This window comes from Protomyctophum parallelum (genome assembly GCF_964188405.1).
Source record: "Protomyctophum parallelum genome assembly, chromosome: 19".
NCBI classification, from domain to species: Eukaryota; Metazoa; Chordata; class Actinopteri; order Myctophiformes; family Myctophidae; genus Protomyctophum; species Protomyctophum parallelum.
In genome coordinates, this window is record NC_139717.1 from 38,022,177 (window position 1) to 38,043,988 (window position 21,812).

The following is a 21,812-nucleotide window of genomic DNA, read 5'->3' on the forward strand; positions in this document are numbered from 1 at the left end:
TCCCAATCAAAAAATAATAATCCAGTGATAAATCTATTATTTTATTTTTGTAACCAACAGATATAACCAGTCAAAACAATTACAACATTGTAAGTTAGGCTTTTACCATTTTATTCCCCCAGTGTAGCTTGAATTCTTTACTTTGGTTCACTTTTACATCACTGAAAAACCCTGGATGGAGGCTAGCAAGGTTGTGAGAGGTGTCATTTCCTACACAGTAAAATCCTCGGTGTTAATTCATCCATTTGAAGACTATGAGGGTGTTAAAAAAAGTTCACCCTACGGGTTAAATGAACATTGAGGATTTTACTTTGTATGCAGCTAGCTGTCACATTGACAGCACATGGTCCACAACCCTCAGCCATTGGATACAAGTTGTACCATTCATGTAAGGTGAAGTCATGCATGCTGTTGACTGCACATCCCCCGTGATCTTTGTCTCTCTGGACAGCTGAGCTCACTCCCATTCAGTAGTTGTCTTTGGGAGATCGCAGAGAAAAATATCGTCTCTCCGCATTCTGTCTATTATCTTAGCGTGGCTCGCTCCATGACATGCTCTGCCTCTCTGGGAAGGTCCTCGGCCATCTCTTTGGCCTGTGTGATTCCTTCATCCTCTTCTACCACTCTGACCACAGTCTTCCCCCTGGCGTGGCCCTGCTCTGCCTTCTGAAAGGCCTGAGGCACCTGGGCGAATGGAAACTGGGCCTCCACCACCGGCAGAATCTGAGGTGGACCAGGAGAAGCGTTATCATAGATAACCAAGCCAAGTCAATCTCTCAGGGAACACCTGTATTTATATCCGTGCAAAAATAGGGCCAATTCATACTGCTATTTTAGAGCCGAATAAAAGTCGGTTCGGCTCTGTAGAGCCTACAATGTGACGTCATTTGAGGTTTGGGGGGGGGGGGGTCCTAAAGTCGGCTCTTCGGTGCTACTGAAAAATTTCAGGTGGGTGGCAAATCTTCAGCCCATCAAGGGAGAAAGTACCAATTTAACAGCTTCAATTTTCGAGTATTCCAGTTCCAATTCTGTCTGCTCATTTCTTTGTGTCACCACTTCTTGTACTGGTATTTGTGTGTTCACTGACTTAAAACACATTTTGGAGAACCCTATTACTGAAGACCAATGAGTATCGGAATATAACCTTGTAGAAAGTATTAAAAAAAGAAGAAATATAATGACATGCCTAAAATTGGGGGGGGAAAGTCCTGATGTACAATACTACTGTAAACATTGTGCATAGTTGCATATTGCAATAATATTGTGTGGTTGTCACAAAATCCCCAAGGCACACCTGGACTAGTCACATGGCACACAAAGTGTGCACGCTGTTTGGGAATCACTGCTTTATAAATATATCGGGGGTAAGAATGTCCACAATCCTGAATTTCCTGCCAAATCATCCCCAGCGACGAAGTCATTCACCGTTGCATTCATAGTGTTCAACGAAACAGAAAAAGAAAGAGATGGAGGGGTTTAGAATGTGATGAGGCTGGACAATACTTAACTACACGCCCCACCCCACTACCCACCCCCTCACACACACCCACACACACACACCACTCCAACCGGACTTGTTATTCTTGTCAGCATCTCCCGTCATTCTCAATGAATGGGGAGCACAGCATCACACTGCAGACCGTCCACTCCAGTCCACACGTCTGAATGAGAACCAGAGATATGGAGTCAGAGGTTGTGTGTGTGTGTGTGTGTGTGTGTGTGTGTGTGTGTGTGTGTGTGTGTGTATGTGTGGGTCATCAATACGACTTCCCACCACACAGCCACCTCACACACACACACACACACACACACACACACACACACACACACACACACACACACACAGATCGGAGCATGCTGCTTGCTGTAAGCCCTAGGACAAAAGGTCTGAGGTCCGGTGCGCTTAACGAATGGCTGCTCAGCACTGTTTGAAAACCCATTCATAGCCTGCCGGGGGCGCCTGACTCATCGGGCCGGCAGACCAGCCACAACCAACCAGCACAGCGGGGAGGAGGTTGATCTGAATAGGGCAGCAAGCAATGCACGGCATCCCTGGCACGCTCCTGTGTTCAGTCTGGTGTGCAGTCTCCCATTGCATCGATGGTGCATACTTACATGCCGCACGCAGTCTGACAAAATTGCTACATAACACATCTTCTCCCCCGTCATTCAGTCTAGGTTGGTCAGTTTGCAGGTAGCCGTGCGGCTACATACAGTAAATAAATATATATACCTTTCCTGCTTCCACCAGCTGGCAGACCTCGTCCAGGGCAGGGCCATCAGGAGCATAGAATCCCCAGCGGTAAAACGCCCCGTGTGACATAATGTTCTGAGAGGCAATCAGAGAGGAGAGGAGACGATAACTAAAGATGCAAGATAGATCATTATGTCACGACACTAAGAAACACCGGACAACAACAGGCTTAGCTGCCATCATCATTTGGTTATTGCGGTGTATGGATTTTTCATACTGCACCTTGAATTCTAATGTGATGGTGCAAGTTTTTCAGTGCACTGAATACTGTTCCCCTCAGACAATTATGTTGCTACTTGCTAGAAGAACTTATTGAGAGAACTTATATGAGAATATGATAATTAAATTAGAATACATCTACAGCACTCCAAATAGTATTGAGCTTGGGGATAAATAATAATAAAACAACTCATTCATGTTCATCTCATCTGCCACCAAAGTACGACAATCAAACCTTCATGCATAGTTAATGCATGAAGTCAATATACGTGGATGTAGGCAAAGTAGTATAATACTTAGATTTGCTACTAGATGTCAACCAACAAAACAAGTCACCAGTGACTAATAGGCTGTTTATCCCACCTCTGGCATTTTATTGATGACATACCGAAGAAAAACAAACTAATTTAATATTGAAGCTACAGCTATGCACAGATTTAGAAAGGTGTTAAGAAGCCAGGTGACACAATGAGTGTGTACACAACATGTTCTGGGCAGTCTGTGATACATTTTCTAGGCGAACAATCAGCACATAATCACAACAGGTCCTTTCGTGATGCAATTTGAGCTTGTAGATTGACCGTTTGTCGATATGCAAAGCATATAGGGTTTAAGTGGTTGTTAATACTATTTAATAATTCATGCTAATTATGAGCCTCACTTTGCCACACCTCTAAGGCTTTTGAAACACTGGGGCCAGTTTCCAAACAGACAGCAGAGCCTCATTTTCAGTCTTTCTGCTTCTTTCAACAATGTTCTCAAATTATCCACCAGAGGGTGCTGTTAGGCTGTACTTGCCCATTTGCAAAGAGTCACTGTCCAGTGTTGACTGCACTGGGTGTGACTGACTCATAGGTCTGAGCTCCGCCAAACTGACCAGGCGACTGCTCCTGGGGGGGGACAATGGGCCCCGGAGGCTTGGTGGGAAACACACAAACACTGGTATTTGCAGGGGGAGAGAGAGTCAGCCACAATCTGCCCAAATACTGCTGCTTCAGCAAATGACACGCACGCACACACACACACACGCCAACCCTAATGCCGCCAGCTCTGCTGTCAGCCATGCCTGCACAACCCAAGGATAACTTGACTCAGTCCCCAGAGCAGCCCCACCCTGTTCCAAACTATTCATCCACTCTCTGTTCAGTCCAAACTCACTACACCTATTACACACATGCTCCGCAAACAGAGCAGTTGGAATTAAAGGGAACACGCTCCCAAAAACAGGGAGCTTTCACTCACACACACACACACACAAACCAAAAACAAATTAAGTCTTGAGATTCCCTCTTCTGCACATACTGTATATGCTGTCAGGTTTAACCCATTCTGAACGGGCACCCATTTTGGTGTCGGCATCATATTATGCTTTAGCTATTGAAAAATAGCAGATCTACAAGCTCATATCGCGCCACCGAGTGGCGCGATACGAGCTTGTAGGTCTGCTATTTTTGAAAAAAATCGAAGAACGACTGACATTTTTAGAATCTGATCTCAGGTCAGAATGGATTCATCAGACCAGTGTGTGTCCGGCGGAAACCTCGTATGAATCTGATCTCAGGTCAGAATGGGTTAAATTACACCCTACAGCGTATGCTACAGCTGATCAAGCAGAAACTCTCGTGAATAAAGAATCCATTACAAAAGCAGAGTCAGGTTCCTGCAAGCCTCTTTGTTGCCTAATCCACCAAGGGAACATCAGTCCGTCTGATGTGGAGGCTGAAAGTTAATCAGAGCAAAACAAAAACATCCACCAGCTGCAACAGGTGGACACCCACTTCACTGTGATGTCATTTCATTTTGTTAAGGTCATTGACCCATTCTGACCTGAGATCAGATTCACACGAGGTTTCCGCCGGACACACGCTGGTCTGATGAACCCATTCTGACCTGAGATCAGATTCTAAAAAATGTCAGTCGTTCTTCGATTTTTCAAAAAATAGCAGACCTACAAGCTCGTATCGCGCCACTCGGTGGCGCGATATGAGCTTGTAGATCTGCTATTTTTCAATAGCTAAAGCACGACATGATGCCAACACCAAAATGGGTGCCCGGTCAGAATGGGTTAAGGTCATTGAGCTTTTATGCGTGGCATGGCACTACTGTGTAATTCTTGACATTGTGCACCGTGTTGATCATTGATTACCAATTCCAACAAAAAAGGTGATTTCTGAGGCATTAAACAGTAACGGCTGGTTAATGTTAAATGGGCCGCAAAAACTCCTTTCCATTGGCAGTTTTTAAATATTCTATTCAGTCCAAATCTCCATTTCCTAAATATAGGTATACATTCTTAGACATCTGTTAATCTTCTAATATACATGAATGCCAATAGGACAATCAAAACTAAACTAAAATACTTAGATCGAGAAAAGAAAAGTATCTAATTTCAGACATTTTCTTTGTTGCTTTTACAACTTGCTTGTTGTTTTCCCAAAGCTCACTGAACTGTATTGTATTCCGAATCAAGGCGCCAATTCATATTTCTTCCGGCAGGTGGTTAGACAAGTCAGTAAAAATGAATATATACATCTTTCTACCTACCTCTCACTTCACTTCATCACTCCCCTATGTGTTTTAACTTTTTATGTGAGTAAATTAACTAAGCAAGTAAGCTCAAATGCTTGTTTACCTGTATGGCCTTGCAGTGTAGGGAGAAGCCTGAGCGGATGGTTCCATCCACTAGGCCCATGGCGTCAGTGTTGTGGAGGAAGGGCGATACCAGGGTGACGTACTTGGCCCCAGCCCAGGACCTAAGCAGGCCCAGAGCCCACTGGTCCGTCTCACCGCCCACGTTGTCGAGAATCACATCAAACCTGCACAGTGTCAGCCTTATGAACAGGGGAGTATCTGGGAGGCAAAATCCTTTTCAGCGTTGCTACGCATGGATTAATATATTTAAAAACAAAACACACAACATGCTGATGGGATGATGAGTTACAAGATCGTGGACTAAATTCAGTATGACAAATCGCTTGTTAATGTGCCAATTCCTTTTGGGTCAGAGAGGAGGTTGTGGTCGAGTGATTTTATTTCGAGAAAAAGATGTGAGGGTGGCGAATAGGGGCATCTAGCATCCCGTCAGGTCTCCATGGAAACAACAGGAAGTGAATCAGATGTTCCTTGCTTTTTAGAGAAGGTAGAAAAAAAAACACTCTATTAGAGCCACACACAACTCTTTCATTACTTTGTACTTCCTCCACACTCCACCTGACATAAAATCTTAAGAAGACAAACTGACACAGGGGCCTATTTCTGGAAGAGAACATTCTCTGCTCAAATTCATCTTCTATGAATAAGCCAAGGATATCATTACATCTGTTTGTTCCTCCGGCCTTCTTTAGAAACACGCTCCGGGCATTAATGCGGTTTCCAGCATAATCACACATACCTCTCCATTATCTCCAGCTGTGCAGCCACGTCCCCTGCAGTGTAGTCCACCACCTCGTCGGCTCCCAGCCCTCTAACGAGTCCCTCCGCGTTGTGAGAGCATGTTACAGTGACGTGGGCACCCCAAGCTTTCAATAACTGGCAGCGCACACAGAGGTAAAGAAATATACATGTCAATCAGTGCGCACATGTTATTGTCTCCACCAGCCGAAGGCATGGGGAGAGTATGTTTTGCACTCCGTCCGTCCGTCCGTCCGTGTGTCCGTGTGTCCGTCCGTCCGTGAACAGCTAATCTCAGCCACCGTTAACCCGGTCGATGCCAAATTTTGCACACACACTCCCTGGATGCCAACCATGAACCTCTGCCCCAAACTTTCCAGAACGGCCTGTTATAGCGCCACCAGGAGGCCGCTTTGTGCAAAACAAGTTTTTTCACAGTACACCTACAGATTTTGTCCAAACATCACGCAAATTGGTACACAGTCTCTCTAGAGCCATTCAACGAAACGGGTCTTTCAGATTTATCAGACTCCATCCTGATTGGTTAAGATTGGCTTCCAAAGTTCACAGGAGTGCTCAGTTTCAAACAAAATGCTGCAAATCATGAACACATCGCGTGATTTCCGTGAAATTGTGCACCCACATTCCCACTAGGCCCAGGACGAAATGCCACATGAACAATTTCAACTCAGCCTCAAGGTGGCGCTATAACTGGCCCAAAAGTGTTTTTACCTCTAACTGCACGGATCTGTGGATAACCTGGTGGAGACCTGTGCCCGGAAGGGCACTTTTTCTAGTTTATTTTTCTTTTAAACCTTTTTTCTCCACAATTTAGTTATGCCAATTATTCCCTCCCCACACACATTCCTGTGTTGTTTCTGCTGTTGTAATAATAATAATAATAATAATAATAAAGAATTGCATTTTATAGTGCTTTTCTATGCATTACGTGTCTACTCAAAACACTTACAATGGTTCATTCATTCATACATTGGGAGGTGAAGTCAGTCAACGCCAGCGTCCTCACTTCCCACATAAATGGTGGCAAGCTCACACCAACCAACTCATTGGAGGCAATGTAGGGTTCAGTGTCTTGCCCAAGGACACTTCGACATGTGGACAGGAGGAGCCGGGATTCGAACCGTCGACCCAGGGATCATTGCAACGACCTGCTCTACCTCCTGAGCCACATACCGACTCACCTGCCATTGAGGAGCCCCCAACAGGAGGATGTAAAGCCTCCGCCCTACTCCTCCCGCCCAACACTCCCTGCTGACAGGCACCACCCCAACCCGTAAGGTGTATATGCAGTAACAATTATGACCCTCTCTGCCCGGCTTCCCTCCGCCGCACACAGGCCTGTTGTATTCGTATAAACACTCGGCAAAGCCGGATGCACCACAGTGCATTCTAAGCCCCGGTGCCCCGACTCCGCGGTGGTGGGCAGCTACTTTACCACTGTTCCACCCGAGTGCTGTGGGCGCATATTCACGCAGAGTTTAAAATGGTCAGATATGATTGCTGATGGAGCTTGTGGAGTTTGACTTACCTGAATAGAAAATGTTCCCACACCTCCCGATCCTCCAGTGATCAAAACTCTGGAAGAAAAACAATTGGGAAATACAGAGTCAGTTACAGTACAGAAGTACAACTACAACAATGGTAAAAAATATTATGTACTCAAATTAAATTAATAAGATAATTGTGCTAGTTTAACCACTTTGATTATCGGTTGTATTTCACGAATCCGTTGCTTTCAACCTGGTGTACCTATTTTGGAACTGTCATCACTGTCAAACATTTGCTTGTAGATAGGCTATTTTCTGGGGGACTTTCTAGAAAACATTTAGCAAAAAGGGAGCCCACAGCCAGAGACTATGGCTATTTGGGGGTCTTTTTTAGCAAAAGGCCGATGCACACCTCAGAAGGCTAGTGACTAGTGATTTGGGGGTCTTTGGCATGGAAACGTTTGGGAACACATACACCAATTAATTGGGATTATTTGGAAATAAGGGTAATGCATCTAATTTAAGTAACCATGCTGGAGTGATAGTTGCCTTTTGTCGGAGCAGTTGTCTCTGCAAAGGCCACCTGCATTGACGATGGCAGACAAGGCTGTAGAGGCTACATAGGGAATGGATGCTGCCTCCATGTGACTCAGCGATTTTGGTTTGTGTGAGACCTGTAACACACAAACACCAGCTCAATATCAACAAGCATATTCAAAGTGGCCACAGTAAAATCTGTGTTAATTCGTCCATTTATAACTCGCCGAGTATACAAATGTAACCAAAATGGTTACACTCTCAAGATTTAAATTAACACTGAGGGTTTTAGTGCGTGTGACGAGAACTACCAAGAAGCTGCCATGTGAACAGAGCTTCCAACAAGCCAAGGGAACGACTCCAAACAAGCCAGGGGGTTCAGAGGAAACACAGGGCAGTTTGTCTGTCTGCCTAATTGCTGCCTCAGACTCACGCAACCAGAATAACTTAATCCCAATTAATTAACGTACCGTAAACGGCTGCAGGATAACATAACAGGGCATACCTCCTCCAGGCATTTTGCTGTTCATTTTGCTGTTCTGACACTCATGCCCTTTTTGCTGCTCGCTTGAAAACTGAGATATCATATGGAATTTCATTCTGTTCAAGGTCGAAAGGTCTGACAATAAACAAAATGTCCTACAGGATTTTGGTCAGTTTGCAGTAAAAAAGATAATAATAATAAAAAGAAAAACAAATAAAAAAGGTAAATTGACATATTTATTGGCAAAAAATAGATTGCATTACTTTATATTCTTGTCATGCTGCTGTAGCCAATTCAAATTATCCTTGCTCTTTTTCCTTTTTTGCCATTTAACATTGTCACTCAATTGTACCAAAGAGCACCTTGTTTTGGGATTTCTAGTATATATTTGTTTTAATCTGCCATATTTATTGTTGACGTTGTTTGTGTGTGTGTGTGTGTGTGTGTGTGTGTGTGTGTGTGTGTGTGTGTGTGTGTGTGTTAGCCCTGGTCCAGTGCATTAACAAGTTCTCCCCAATGCCCTGCCAGGAAAGCCTCTGCTGCTCACTGCTGAAAATTCCACTGCCGTGCGAGGGATCCGACTTTACCAAAAATAAACAAAACCACGTCGTCACTCATCAAAACAAAGCCTGTTTTGCGTTGGTGAATGTCTATTCTCCAGTCTGGGAAGCCTCGCAGGACCCCAGATTCTCTGTATAATATACTTTTTGGACATAAAATAAAATAGTGTGTGTGTGTGTGTGTGTGTGTGTGTGTGTGTGTGTGTGTGTGTGTGTGTGTGTGTGTGTGTGTGTGTGTGTGTGTGTGTGTGTGTAGATAGAATCAACTCATACTGTACCTCATACTCTGTAAGAGTCACAAACTCTGCAAGGCTTCCTTGTTTCCATGGAGGCACCGCAGCCCACACCTGAAACAGGCAATTTGGCAGCTAACTCTTTGTTGTTTGGGGTTAAATAAGTATTCTAAAACGGGTAGTCCCAATACTTCATTCTGATTGGCTGGTTACCGTCACGTGACCGGTGTAAATTTCAGCTTTATATGATGAATTCCTGTTCTGTTCTTTAACTACATAGAAGTGTCTATTTGTATGTCTCTAAATGTTTTGATGAATTGAACAATGTGGACCCTGTTGTAAACAAGTGTAATGCTTAATTGGGTCGTCCACTCACAGTTAACAGTCTTTGTATTGAGTTTGTGCTTGAAATGTACTGTAATTCTACAAACTGTTAATAAATATTTAAATCAATCAATCAATCAATCAATAGCTGAACTGGGGAAGGGGAGCGCTTGATTGATTTACAAACACATGCCGTGCGGGCGTCTAAGCACCGCCCGGCTCATAGGACTGTGAATGTGTGGCTCCAGGCAGCCCCGTAAAAACATCAAGCGCTATTCTCCCGTCACATAGCCTACTTGCCCAACAAGGAAGTTATGTGGCTCGCTCTGGTAGCGCAAAGCGTAGCTACTTTTGTGAATTCAATAGTTTTATTAGGTTAATATTGCTATATGTTTGTAACCGTTTTAGAAAAGCAATAAGCCACTCGAGGCTTCAGCTTACCGGGTATTTTAAAATACCCGGTAACTCGTGGTTTATTGCTTAAATACATAATGTCAAATTAACTTAGATTGTAGAATGTTATTGTTCTCTTTGCGTCATCACATTTCCTCTTTGGTCAAATACATGTTTTGTTTTAACTGTCTGCAGGGCAGATCCAACAATGAGGGGACAGGCCAGACCATTACCTCATCTCCTGGAGTGAAATGGGTCACTCCAGAGCCACAGTCCACCACCACGCCAGAGACATCACGGCCCAGTATCAGAGGAAACTCACTGTCATTCTGCATCAATATCTTTGGATCCCGCCTGAGGTTCAGCAGTGTAGCCCCATATCCACCTAAAATCAAAGTAACGCATTGTGTTTAAAATGTAAAGCCTCTGTCACCTGGTCCATAGCTCTAATGCCGGTAGAGCAATGCGACTTTCGACTTCCTGCGCTTGCATGAAGCGCATGAAATAATGAAACATGGTGGCATTAAATGTGATAAATGCTCCATTGTACTCGGCCATTAAATAATTCCATAGACGTGGAGTGAAATATTGTCATATCCATGTGAAAGTTCTGGCACAAAACGTGTATTTAATCAATTATCTCCACTTTTTCAAGAGATGCACACAGATGTCTTTCTCTCCGGGCGAGGGGCCCGGAATGATCGATGGACTGATTTTACCAATACTTCCTGTTGCTTACCGCAGACGTCATCACCAATTGACCAGGGAAACACAAAAGTTTGGGTCACACAATTGGCAAGTGGTGTGATTAATTACCCAGCACCTATCGCAAGGCACCTGCCAATTGTGTGTCCCAAACATTTGTGCTTCCCTGGTCAATTGGTGATGACGTTTGTGGTGATCATGTTTGTGGTGATCAGAGAAATTTTGATAAATGAAGTCCAGCTGTCATTCCGGGCCCCTTTGCCCGGAGAGAAAGATGTCTGTGTGCATCTCGTGAAAAGGTGGAGATAATTGACTAAATACACGTTTTGTGCCAGAACTTTCACATGGATATGAAACTAGAGGACCATATTTCACTCCACGTCTTTGGAATTATTTAATGGGCGAGTACAAACGGAGCATTTATCACATTTATGCCGCCATGTTGCGCCCGAAAAGAAATTAACCTGGATCCATTCTAGGACTAAGAACACACCAGTTGACTGGTTCAACATGAATCGACGGTTTTTCCCCTCACTTATGTTTCTTTTCCCTTTTTAACTCCTTTCCTGTTCTGTTCTTTGGCTATATAGCAGTGTCTATTTGTACGTCTCTAAATGTTTTGATGAATTCAACAAGGTGGACCCTCTTGTAAACAAGTGCAATGCTTTATTGGGTCGTCCACTCACAGTTAACAGTCTTGTATTGAGTTTGTGCTAGCCCCTTTCGGGACCCTCCATAAAGCTTTTCTGAAATTTGGATGAGTTTTATGTAGGGTCCCTGCTCATAACTATATTTTCGTATGGGAATTCTGGAACGTGGACATAAATATTCTCTCTAAGATCGTATCTGCGGTGTTTGACGGCCTTTTTTAGTTTAAGTTATTCTGAATTTGTGAACTATAAGTACCTATACAAACCGCTGCGAATATCTCCTGTGGCGCGGAAGCCGTTAAGTATTTTTAATCTTTGTTTGACCGATTTGGTCGCTTTATTTCTTCTTGTTTGTTTACCGTTTATTGTACCGCCTCCCGGTGTGCGGTTGGCTTGTGCGGCTACGGCCCTGCCTCTGATCTGCTCTGTCATAGCTATAGCGCCACTAGCTAGCCAGATAGACGGTACAATGAGGTGTCAATAAACAAGGAAGGAAGAGAAGAATCAAAGCGACCAAATCGGTCAAACAAAGATTAAAAATACTTAACGGCTTCCGCGCCACAGGAGATATTCGCAGCGGCATGTATGGGTACTTATACTTCACATATTCAGAAGCCCTCACACGAAAAAATGTCGTCAAAGAGTGCAGACAGGCGTTATCCACGTTGTTTATGTTTTATGTATGTCCACGTACCAGGTGGCAGGATACTGCTGGAACAGGACCCAATGGTCTGTGTCGTCAAAAAGTCAGAAACTTCAGTACCATTGGGTTCTGCTTGGAGGGCTACGTTTGTGCTTGAAATGTACTGTACTTCTGCAAACTGTTAATAAATATTTCAATCAATCTCTATTTGACATCAATAGTAAAAATAAACTTCAATAGTTCATTTTAAATGTCTCTTATTGTTACTGTTTCTTAATGCATTTGATACAGTTTGATTGCATTTTAATAGTATAGTTAAAAATGTTGTAACATTATTTATAACTACAAAATGCACCAAACCTGACTACCATGAGTCGCTATTAAACATTCAATCTTAAAACATGAATGCATAAGTGCACAGTAGTTACCACTTACCCCTCATCGCTATATCGATTGGATTGAGGCTAGCAGCATGAACCTGGATCATCACATCACTGTCAGTAACAGTGGGGATGGTGGCTTCGTCTGTGAACCTCAAGACGGCATTGGTACCATACTCGTCAACAACCCAAGCTGGCATACAGTTCTGTTGTCTTGAAGACCTGCAAAAATGTCTTCTGCAATATACATTGCATCTTGCACGGGCTAATGTTTTTGTCGAACCTACCGCTGTCCTGTAGGAAGGACATAAAAGTCTTATCGATGTCAATAGTCTGAGAGACCCCATTTAAGTACTATTTCTGTCTGGTCTTCACAGTGTCAGTAATCCTTTTAACCTAACCTACAGAGACATTTGGAAGTAGACAGGAGTCACAGCTACAGGACACTAGCTAGCGAGCTATCCAGCTAATGTTAGCATGTCAAGGTTGGCTCATGCGCTCACTGAATGTTATGCAAGTCAAGATAGGACACATTACGGACGCATGGCATGCCGTATTATGTAGATACTATCCGCTAAATTGGGCGAAAGGCTCTTCGCTATTCGTCACACAAATAAACGAGTGCCATTATTACCAATTAGCATGATACTCTTCTAAATCCTGATCCCTAGCTGTACAGCCATACCCTTTGAACTCAGTGCAGCAGCCAATGAGACTTCTCGGCTGAGTCAGGAAAACAAAACGTGCACTTCAAAGAAGTTGAAGGTTTGCTTCTGCAAAATCATTAGAGGTCTAACAGGGCATAAAATATTAAGCACTTGAAAGTACCATAATTTAAAGATAACACGTGCCTCATCAATAGGGTTGAAACTATTATTCTGGGAGGAACCATTCAAGTGTGGTTGTCTATTCTACACATAGTTATATTTTTTTCCTTAAAATAGTCACTCTTTATCACAAGGGTTTAAGTGGTGATGATGTCATATTAAAAGTCCTATATCATAATAATAGAAAACCTATAGATTATTTATGACATCAGCATGGTGACATAACACATAATAATGGAAAACCCCATCAAGTAACTCATACATGACTTCACCTTTAAAGGTGTATTCAGTGATTTCACTCAAAAAACCTTAGGTTTCGTTTTTGGCTGTGGGACCCAGCCTTTCGTCCAATCAGGATAGAGAGTCAAAAACGAAACCTAAGGTTCTTTGACCCCCAGGGGTTAACTGGGGACAGGGAGGAACTCCTTATATGGCCAGCACACTCTATAGTAGAGAGGATTATAAAAAAAAAAAAAAAAAAAGTGATATTTGAATTAAGTGAAATCACTGAATATACCTTTAACTTCAAGTGACAAGTTGACAATATAGCTGCAAGCATCAAACTGGTAATAGGCACAAGGTCTTCCCAAGATGTTATATAGCTTTTGAGCGATTCTCACGACCCTCTATCAGATTTCAGAATTTCGAGGAAAACGACAGCACAGAACTGCCAAAACTGTGAAAAATGGCGTAATCCGTAAGAAAACAATAAGGACTCTACGCCCTTCGGGCTTTACCCCTAATAATAAACAAAGAAAACAATAAACACCATCTAGTCAAATTACCAATTCCCAGAAATTGCAAGTGAAAAACAAAGTGTGGTTCCTTCCATCCATTCCATCTATCCATCTTCAACTGCTTTTTTTTTTTAAATATAGTGTCGGAACTAAAGCCTGTACCCGCATCGAGGACCTGCCTATAGGGAGACGCTCGTCGTGAGGCATCCTTACCAGATGACCGAACCACCTAAGCTGGCTCCTTTCCAGCTATTCTACTCTGATTCTCTCGCATGACTGAACTTCAGGTGTGGTAAGTGTCAGTGTGGTGAGTGTAGCAAGTGTGGTTGCCCTTACGTAAACCCTGATAGGCTGATACGTTGTATCAGTGTTTACGTAAGGGAAGATGCTGATGTCAAATTATGTCATATTGTATGTCATTATGTCATACGACATACGTCATAATAATGGAATAATGGAAAACCACACCCATGATGTTCAGAACTCTAAAAACATAATAAACCGACTATAACAATAGTCTGGTTGCCCTGCCACACTGACTAGAAAGGGGAAATTCTGAAAAAGTGCGGTTGCAATTTGGTTGCAATTTCCCTCGAGCAGCTCGCTAGGTACAGTATGACGAGGATGTATTGACCCACATGACGTCACAAAAAGTTTATACGGTATGTTTATCTGGAATAAAGTCGCCAGGACATACTTTTTTAATGGTAGCGATTCATGGCTGGAGCCAAGCTAGTCTGGTTGTGCAATTACACCAACTAGAAGGGTGAAATTCTGGGGGGAAAAAGTGTGTTTGCACCAACCGGCGACCACATTTAGCTCGCTAAGTAAAGTAAGATGATGATGTAACATCACAGGAACCCTAAAAGGTTTATACGGAATATATATAAATAAAGTTGGGCAATTAGTAGGCCTATAGTCTGGCTGCCTTTGGCAACCACACTAAGTAGGGTTTCAGTGCTTTGGGCTTGCACCCCTATAATGCAATAAGCAAGATGATCTCTAGCAATATGTATATATTTTCACGCATATAATCACTCTCATGATCTCTTGGCAACTTTGCAGTGACACTGCAAGGAATTTGGCTGTTTGCTGAAAGAAAGAATAAAGGCAAGAGAGAGGGAGAGAGACTGACCTAGGGGACCCTGTAGCAGTAGACTATAATCATGATTCAGCATGACACCGCGCAACAAACAGAACTTCCACTATTATCAGAGCACCCAGAGGACACACCACTTATTGTGTGCTTTGTCTTTGCAGCCTCATTACAGTGGGCCTGCCTAATAGTACAGTTTGTCAGTATGCAGCCAAATCAGACCAAACAAGCCCTCAGTTTGATGTTGCTGTGAGCTGGGGTGCAGTCTCTCAGTGCTGAACCATAGCCAGAATGATTAGAGCGTTTCCCCCCTTCAGCAAGAATGGGTCAGACTCACCTGATACTTTTGTCATGTGACAGTAAGTTCATATTTTAGTTGCATCCTATAGCTACTGACATTGTCCTGTGACGTGTCATGCAGTATGCTTTAGAGTCACAACTATCTAAAAAGTGTGTCTGTGTGGAAGATCGCCCTGCTTCCTGGAAAGTATAGCCATGGTTATCTGGGCCTCTTTGCCGTCTTGGGACCAGTGGCCTAAAATCACATAATGACTCTAAATAAAGCAAGGCTCTTAATTTATCTAATTTAATGGTCAGGCAGAAAAGACTGCAAATGTGCACTGTCACCATCTGACCAATGATAGCTGCTGTAATGACCACTAAACCTGACGTTTAGATAGAGAGTATGGATTAATCCTCCCCCCAGGGCATCTGGCCACATCTCTTCTGTGCAAGTAATACTTCTCACTCCCTCCCCCCCCCCCCCCCCCCCCTCCTCTCTCTCTCTCTCTCTCTCTCTCTCTCTCTCTTTCTCTATCTCTGGCAGTCCTCTCATTATTTCTCCTCTATCCTACAGTGTCTTGATATGATTATGCAATTCATGCATGCATTCAGTACTGTATAAATGTTGTCCATCTTCTGTTCTTCCCTATTTCGTTCGTCATCTGAACCATTGTTGCAGAGATTCTTTGTTAGGGAGAACCTGTAGCTGAAAAGGATTATATTGGGGCACGGTGGCACGGCACAGTCGGTAGTGCAGTGCTGTCGCCTCACACCTAGAAGGTCCTGGGTTCGATTCCCGCTGGGGACACTGTGGGCGCTGCGGGCATGTTATAGGTAATGTGACGCCCAGGCATGGGCGTCACATTACTTATTGTTTTGGCTCAGCCCCGGCCCCGGCCAGCCCCATGACTGTCCATAGTGGCCAGCCCTTCATGGGGCTGGGGCTGACGTCATGTTGTGATGTCACGCTGTCATCCGTTTCTGTGGTTACATATCCATCCATATTTCTCTCTCTCTCTCTCTCTTAAATCAGGCAAACCAATTATCAATCAAGTCTCTAGATGCCTGGCAGACCACAGCCATGTAATGAGTCTGCAATACGGTTGGGCATCTCACTGCTCCCTGAGCAGGGGAGGATAATGAGTCGAAATCTTGTTTACAATGTCACTGAATGGCTTCTTCTGAGCCAAGACAGAAAGGAAAGGATAGCAGCACACGGCCACCTTTTGCTGGTTGGGCTCTGGGAGGATATTTTTAGAATGAACGAGTGATTGCTCTCCTTGGAAACTGCCCCACTTGTTCTTGATTAGGTCAGACTGACACTATGGTCCACAGGTCCAGTGCCTTGGATACTTAACTCACCGACAGCTTATCTGGATGACTGCAGGGAAGATATCCAAAGAGTTAGAGCTCTGCATATAGAGCACTTTGTAGAACGTCATTACAGGGCAATGAATTGTCACTGTGACTTCTGGCAGAGAACTATGCGCTAGCAGACCTGTTGTTTTGCTAGCCGAGCCTGCTCACACAGAGGAAGCACATTGTTTCCTATGTTCATCTACGGAGAGTTCATTGAGAGTTTTGTTTTAGGGCACCTCTCCATTTCAAGAAATGTCTCTGCTCTACACCAACGTAATGCATGTTTTCCCTGAACCAGAGAGATCAGAGTTAACAGGCACCAGAGTGCACTCAGAGCAGATAGGGGTTCAGTCAGTGCTCAAGCACACTTTACCAGTGTGCCAGAGTGGATAAAATCAACGCTGCAAGCAACAAACGTGAGACCTTTTAGTTGCCATAAAGTCTCTGACATGGCTCAGATAAATTACTACAGGAAATATAGGGATGTAATTCCAGATCCCCTATGCTTATAGCGAGTGTTTTAGCGCATCCACCTTTCTCATGTCTGTCAGCCTGTATTATACTGCATCTAAGGAGGTTTTGACATTATTCATGAGTTCTTCCAAATACAAAATAGTGGAATATACGACTATAGCTCCATTTGGAACGTCATATCTACACTTTAGCGCAGAGAAGAGGTTCTGTGTCAGGATATCGCAGCATTTTCAACGGGGTTTGAGCCGTCCAAAAACCCTTTTGCAGTATCGTTTCCATAAACTGGCTAGCTTTTAGACAGAGGTGAATCAACCACATACAAAGCTTATGAAGTCAGCCAGTACCATGTTTTCCCAATGCAGTCTTACGGAAGCAGTACTGCGCATGCGGACGGGCGTTGACTGGACTACATTTTTATTTAAGCCTGATTTAAGCAGTTGTTTCAGCCGTGTCTTAAGATTGTATGTGTCGGTCCTAACTTTATCATCTGTAGCTCGGTTCTGATACCTTAACTTTTTGGGAACGATACTGCGAAAATGGTTTTCGCCACTGTTTTTGGACGGGCTCAACCCCATTTCTACTCATGCAGGGATATCCTGACACGGAACCTCTTTTCGGAGCTAAATCGTAGATATGAGGTTCCAAAACGGAGCTACACTACGTAATGCCTGCCTGGTGCAGTTGTGTTATGACTGCAGTGCACACACAAATACACACATGCACGCACGACACGGTCACCGCACAGATGGGAGTCTGTGACACAGGAAGCACAGTGCATTCTGTCATTCACGGCACAGATAGCATCTTATCTACTGGCTTCCTCCATACTGCAAAGGCAGCATCAGATATACAACACACAGCCCATGCAGGCTCTGTTTATCCTGGGGATTATGGAGCATAGTATGTGCTGATGGCTGACGGCTGAGTTATTGCTCTCAATTTGAACGGTCCAGACTGAGGCAGAGGGAACTTCCAACTTTGACAACCTGCTCCCGTACTCATTAAGCATGCTGTACAATGTACATATGCTTTAGTAGTTTACAGACACAAACTCACAAAACATGTGCACGACAGCATACAGTACACAGTACACTCCCTCCCCAACTTCATGTGAGTGTGAGGTCTTGTTTTCTTCTCTCATGTACCTTTCTTTTTTGTACCTTTTCTGCCCCACTATATGCAAGTGGGCCAGTTGGGACGCTGAGTTTTTGCATGCACTCTTCTCTGCTTCGCTGTGGGACAAAGTGTCCAGTAAAGTTCATCTGGACTTCGAGGAATGGAGGAAGGCAGTGGAAGTGGAATGGATCCAGGTTTGAGTAAGTGTTGACTTAAGTGGCTGCGCCCCTGACGTCATCTTTATGTGCGTTCCCTTCTCTCTCCATAGCGAATTGATACTCCCTCTGTGTTTTTGAATGGGGGACAATTAAAATACTACATGGAACGTTGATAGAATTAATGTGGATATTGAATGTACTATACAGTATATAACTGTACTGTATGTAACTGTCAGTTATTTATTCTGTTTTGTATACATGAAAAAGCTGAAAGTGATCCTTGATATGCCTCAACCATATAGCTACAGAACCAAAGTTGCAAACCACTTGCACAAACACTCCAAAACCTTTGCCACAGGCCAGTGGTGTATGACACTCAATTGGGCACATCTGAAAGTAAAATAGCTTCATTACACAAAATGCCCTACAAGTGGAGTGTTAGCAGGGAAGGACACACAAGGTGGTCAGCGGAGCAGGCAACCTACTTCTGATTTCGCCAAGACGAATGGCTCCTCAGTCCTCTGACCTCCAGTGTGCATCAGGTCAATCAGGGACATGATGAGTTGTGGACCATTGTGATGAGTAAGTTATTAGGCTGATTGTCATGTGCAGATAGCAGGGTTTTCATCTGGAGCCACTCGAATGTAGCCAGCCCCCTGCATTTCACGTACTCCACAAACGGCGTTCAGAACGCTCCAATGTTTCCTTTGCCAATCAGGTATCTATCTAATTTACCATTCAAATCTCACATACACTTCCTGTTTTGAAGATGGCAGGTGCTCTGTCTGTCCCATTGCATACGCCTTCCGCCTACAGATTCTGTAGGATTGAACAGGAAGTGAGGCTCTGTCATAATGACTTGAATGGTGAGTAGAATGCATTTACGGCTTATATATAGTCTTCTGACCACTCAAAGCACTTACAGTAACAATTTGTCTGTGTCTGTGTGTGCGTGTGTGCGTGCGTGCGTGCGTGTACTGTAGCCTATATAAAGCTGAAAAGAATAAGCGGCCGAACTACTGGCAAGTTTAAAGTCTGATACTTACAGCACAACAGTAAGTAAGTGTTATACCATGTTGGAGCTGAGACAGTGGCCCCCACATACACAGCAGGGCCCTGCAGAATGTCACAAGGAGCACACAATGATGCAGGACTTCCTTCCACGGATGTCTGAAAAGAAACCGGGCTGAGATGAGGGCATGGGAGTTATAGTGATTAAACTATAGTGGATAGGGATTCAGAGATGTGGAGTGTTAAAATGCAGTAGTCAATCTACAATCCTTGACTTAGTGCAAATTATGAGAGAGAATTAGCTTGGCTGTGCATCAGTCAGAGGTACCTCTGTCTGCAATATTGCCAACTGGTCTCTGTTCCTAACACTGACTGCAGGGAGTTGGAATCTACACACAGTATGTCCAGGGCTGGACTGGCCACCGGGCATACCGGGCATTTTCCCGGTGGGCCGCGACCATAGGGGGCCACCATGATTAAAAAAACTAAAACTAAAAAGAAAAACGTATTATAATTTTTTTTTCTTTTTTTTTTATCAAAGTTTTTTTATTAATGTTCACACGAAAATATTATACAACATTTTTCGAACTTCTTTTCCCCTTTTTTCCCTCCCCTCCCCCCAGAGTTCCCGCTCTGAAAGAGCCACAACCCCGGTATCTTGCACCATATGAAATAAAAGGCCCATACAAATATACATAGACATAATAGAAGACTAATAGAAGTATGCAAACAAATAATAATAATAATTCTTATTTTTTTTGACAGGCAGGCAGGCCAATAGGCGGCAGGCCACCAGGAAAGGTCCGGGCGGGCTGCCATTCTGCCAGTGCCATCATGATAATTTCACGGTACCTGTATCAGTGAGTGACAAATAAACCCTCTACAAAGGGTTGTGTAGTTGTCTGTTGGTTTGTATCATTTAGGCCTATGTTGTTCTGTAAAAGTGGTGGTATTAGGGCTTGTTTGTTTGTGTGTGCCGCGACGGAGCGGGCGGTAGAGTTTCTGCTATCTGCGCGCTGGTTGTGGTGGGCCGGTCTGGGCCAAATTCAAGCGAAAATGCCCGGGCCGAATTTTTGTCCCAGTCCAGCCCTGAGTATGTCACTTGAATGGTCTTCTCTGTTGTGCTCCCAGGGTTTTGCTGACAATTGTTTTAGCAAGACTATGGTGGCTGATTGGCACATCGTGCTAATCGGGCCATATCGTCTCTAAAAGCAGTTGTCTGTGCAATTTCACACTAAGGTTTCATTAACTCGGATTAGATTGTTTATCAACACTGTGTGCCAGACATAAATGGGCACTGATGAAAGCTTGACACTGACATGTCTGTTGTGTTCCTCATGTTGAATACAGTGTTCTTGTACTGAAAAGGCAATTAGTTGAGGGTATCTGGGTTAGCATTAGTGGCATGATGGGAATTGGCAATAACTAAATTGGGGAAATAGTAAAAGCAAAATGTGTATGCAACCGGTGGTCTTAATTGTTGTGATATTTGTTTTTGTGGAATGCATCATATACGATACACTATAGGCTTGATGTGAAGCATTTAAAGCTGACATTTCTGAGAATACAAAATGGCAAAAATGTCTTCCTTGTGTTGTTTTACACTGACCAATCAAGTGGGCTGAATCACAAATCATGGTTGGTATTTATGTTTTATTATCAACTGCTTTTATTTAAGTTTCATAAATACAAATCTACATGGAAAATAAACATGAACACATCACAAAAGACGGATGTTAAAACTCTCCCCCAACATAATTTGGATGATATTTAGATATTTAGACTATAGATTCAGTCCATACTATTGGAAGGTAAACTGGAATGTTTTCGTCAAAACATAAACGTCAGTTCTGAATACACTTTTTAAATACTTCATCCATCATTTTGTCACACAGTTGGGCGCTTAAAGTACAGGTGTACAGCTTATTAGGGGTAGGCGATGCTCTTATAGCATGTTTTTGAATCTGACATTCTGTGCTGATGATAATTGTTATATTTCTGAACGTTATTTCTAAGTTTAGAGCAATCTGCTCAGAGATGTCTTGTAAGCCTGTTATGTGTGCTAGGCTTATGTGCAGCCTTTAAATCTGTCAGGTGGTTTTGACAGGTAAATCGAACATGGAAGTAAACGGCATCCCTTCTTCTATTTTTAATCACAGAACAGATGGTGCAGAGGCACACACAGACTACTCTCTCAGTCACACATCCATGTATTCAGCAGTTATTGCGTAGTCGTGTTTCATTCATGTACACTGTAGTTTCCTGGCTGGGCCTTTGTCGTAAAAGCCTCTTCTTTCGACACACTCCGCTGTAGACAGACTGGATGGGAGCCGCTCCCAGCAAACAGGTGGTAGCGGGTGGCATCAGGTGTCCTTCCAAAAGGTTAAAAGAGAGACAGCACGGGATGGAGCTCGTCCTAGATATGCATTTAGCTCTATCAAAGGCAGTCTCTGAGGACGCACAGCACAGCAC

The 21,812-nt window shown here is 43.6% G+C and overlaps 1 protein-coding gene across 1 annotated transcript; it reads right to left on the reverse strand.

Moving 5' to 3' along the window:
* Positions 1-28: 28 nt before the first annotated feature.
* Positions 29-12,972, reverse strand: LOC310876299 (reticulon-4-interacting protein 1 homolog, mitochondrial-like). The gene is made up of 9 exons (XM_083789810.1): positions 12,336-12,972; positions 10,136-10,287; positions 9,231-9,299; positions 7,921-8,045; positions 7,413-7,461; positions 5,865-6,001; positions 5,106-5,289; positions 2,234-2,329; positions 29-723 (listed from the first exon to the last, which is right to left on the reverse strand). Exons 1-9 carry the CDS (start codon positions 12,625-12,627, stop codon positions 526-528), a joined length of 1,302 nt encoding a protein of 433 aa, XP_083645936.1. The 5' UTR covers positions 12,628-12,972; the 3' UTR covers positions 29-525.
* Positions 12,973-21,812: the final 8,840 nt, after the last annotated feature.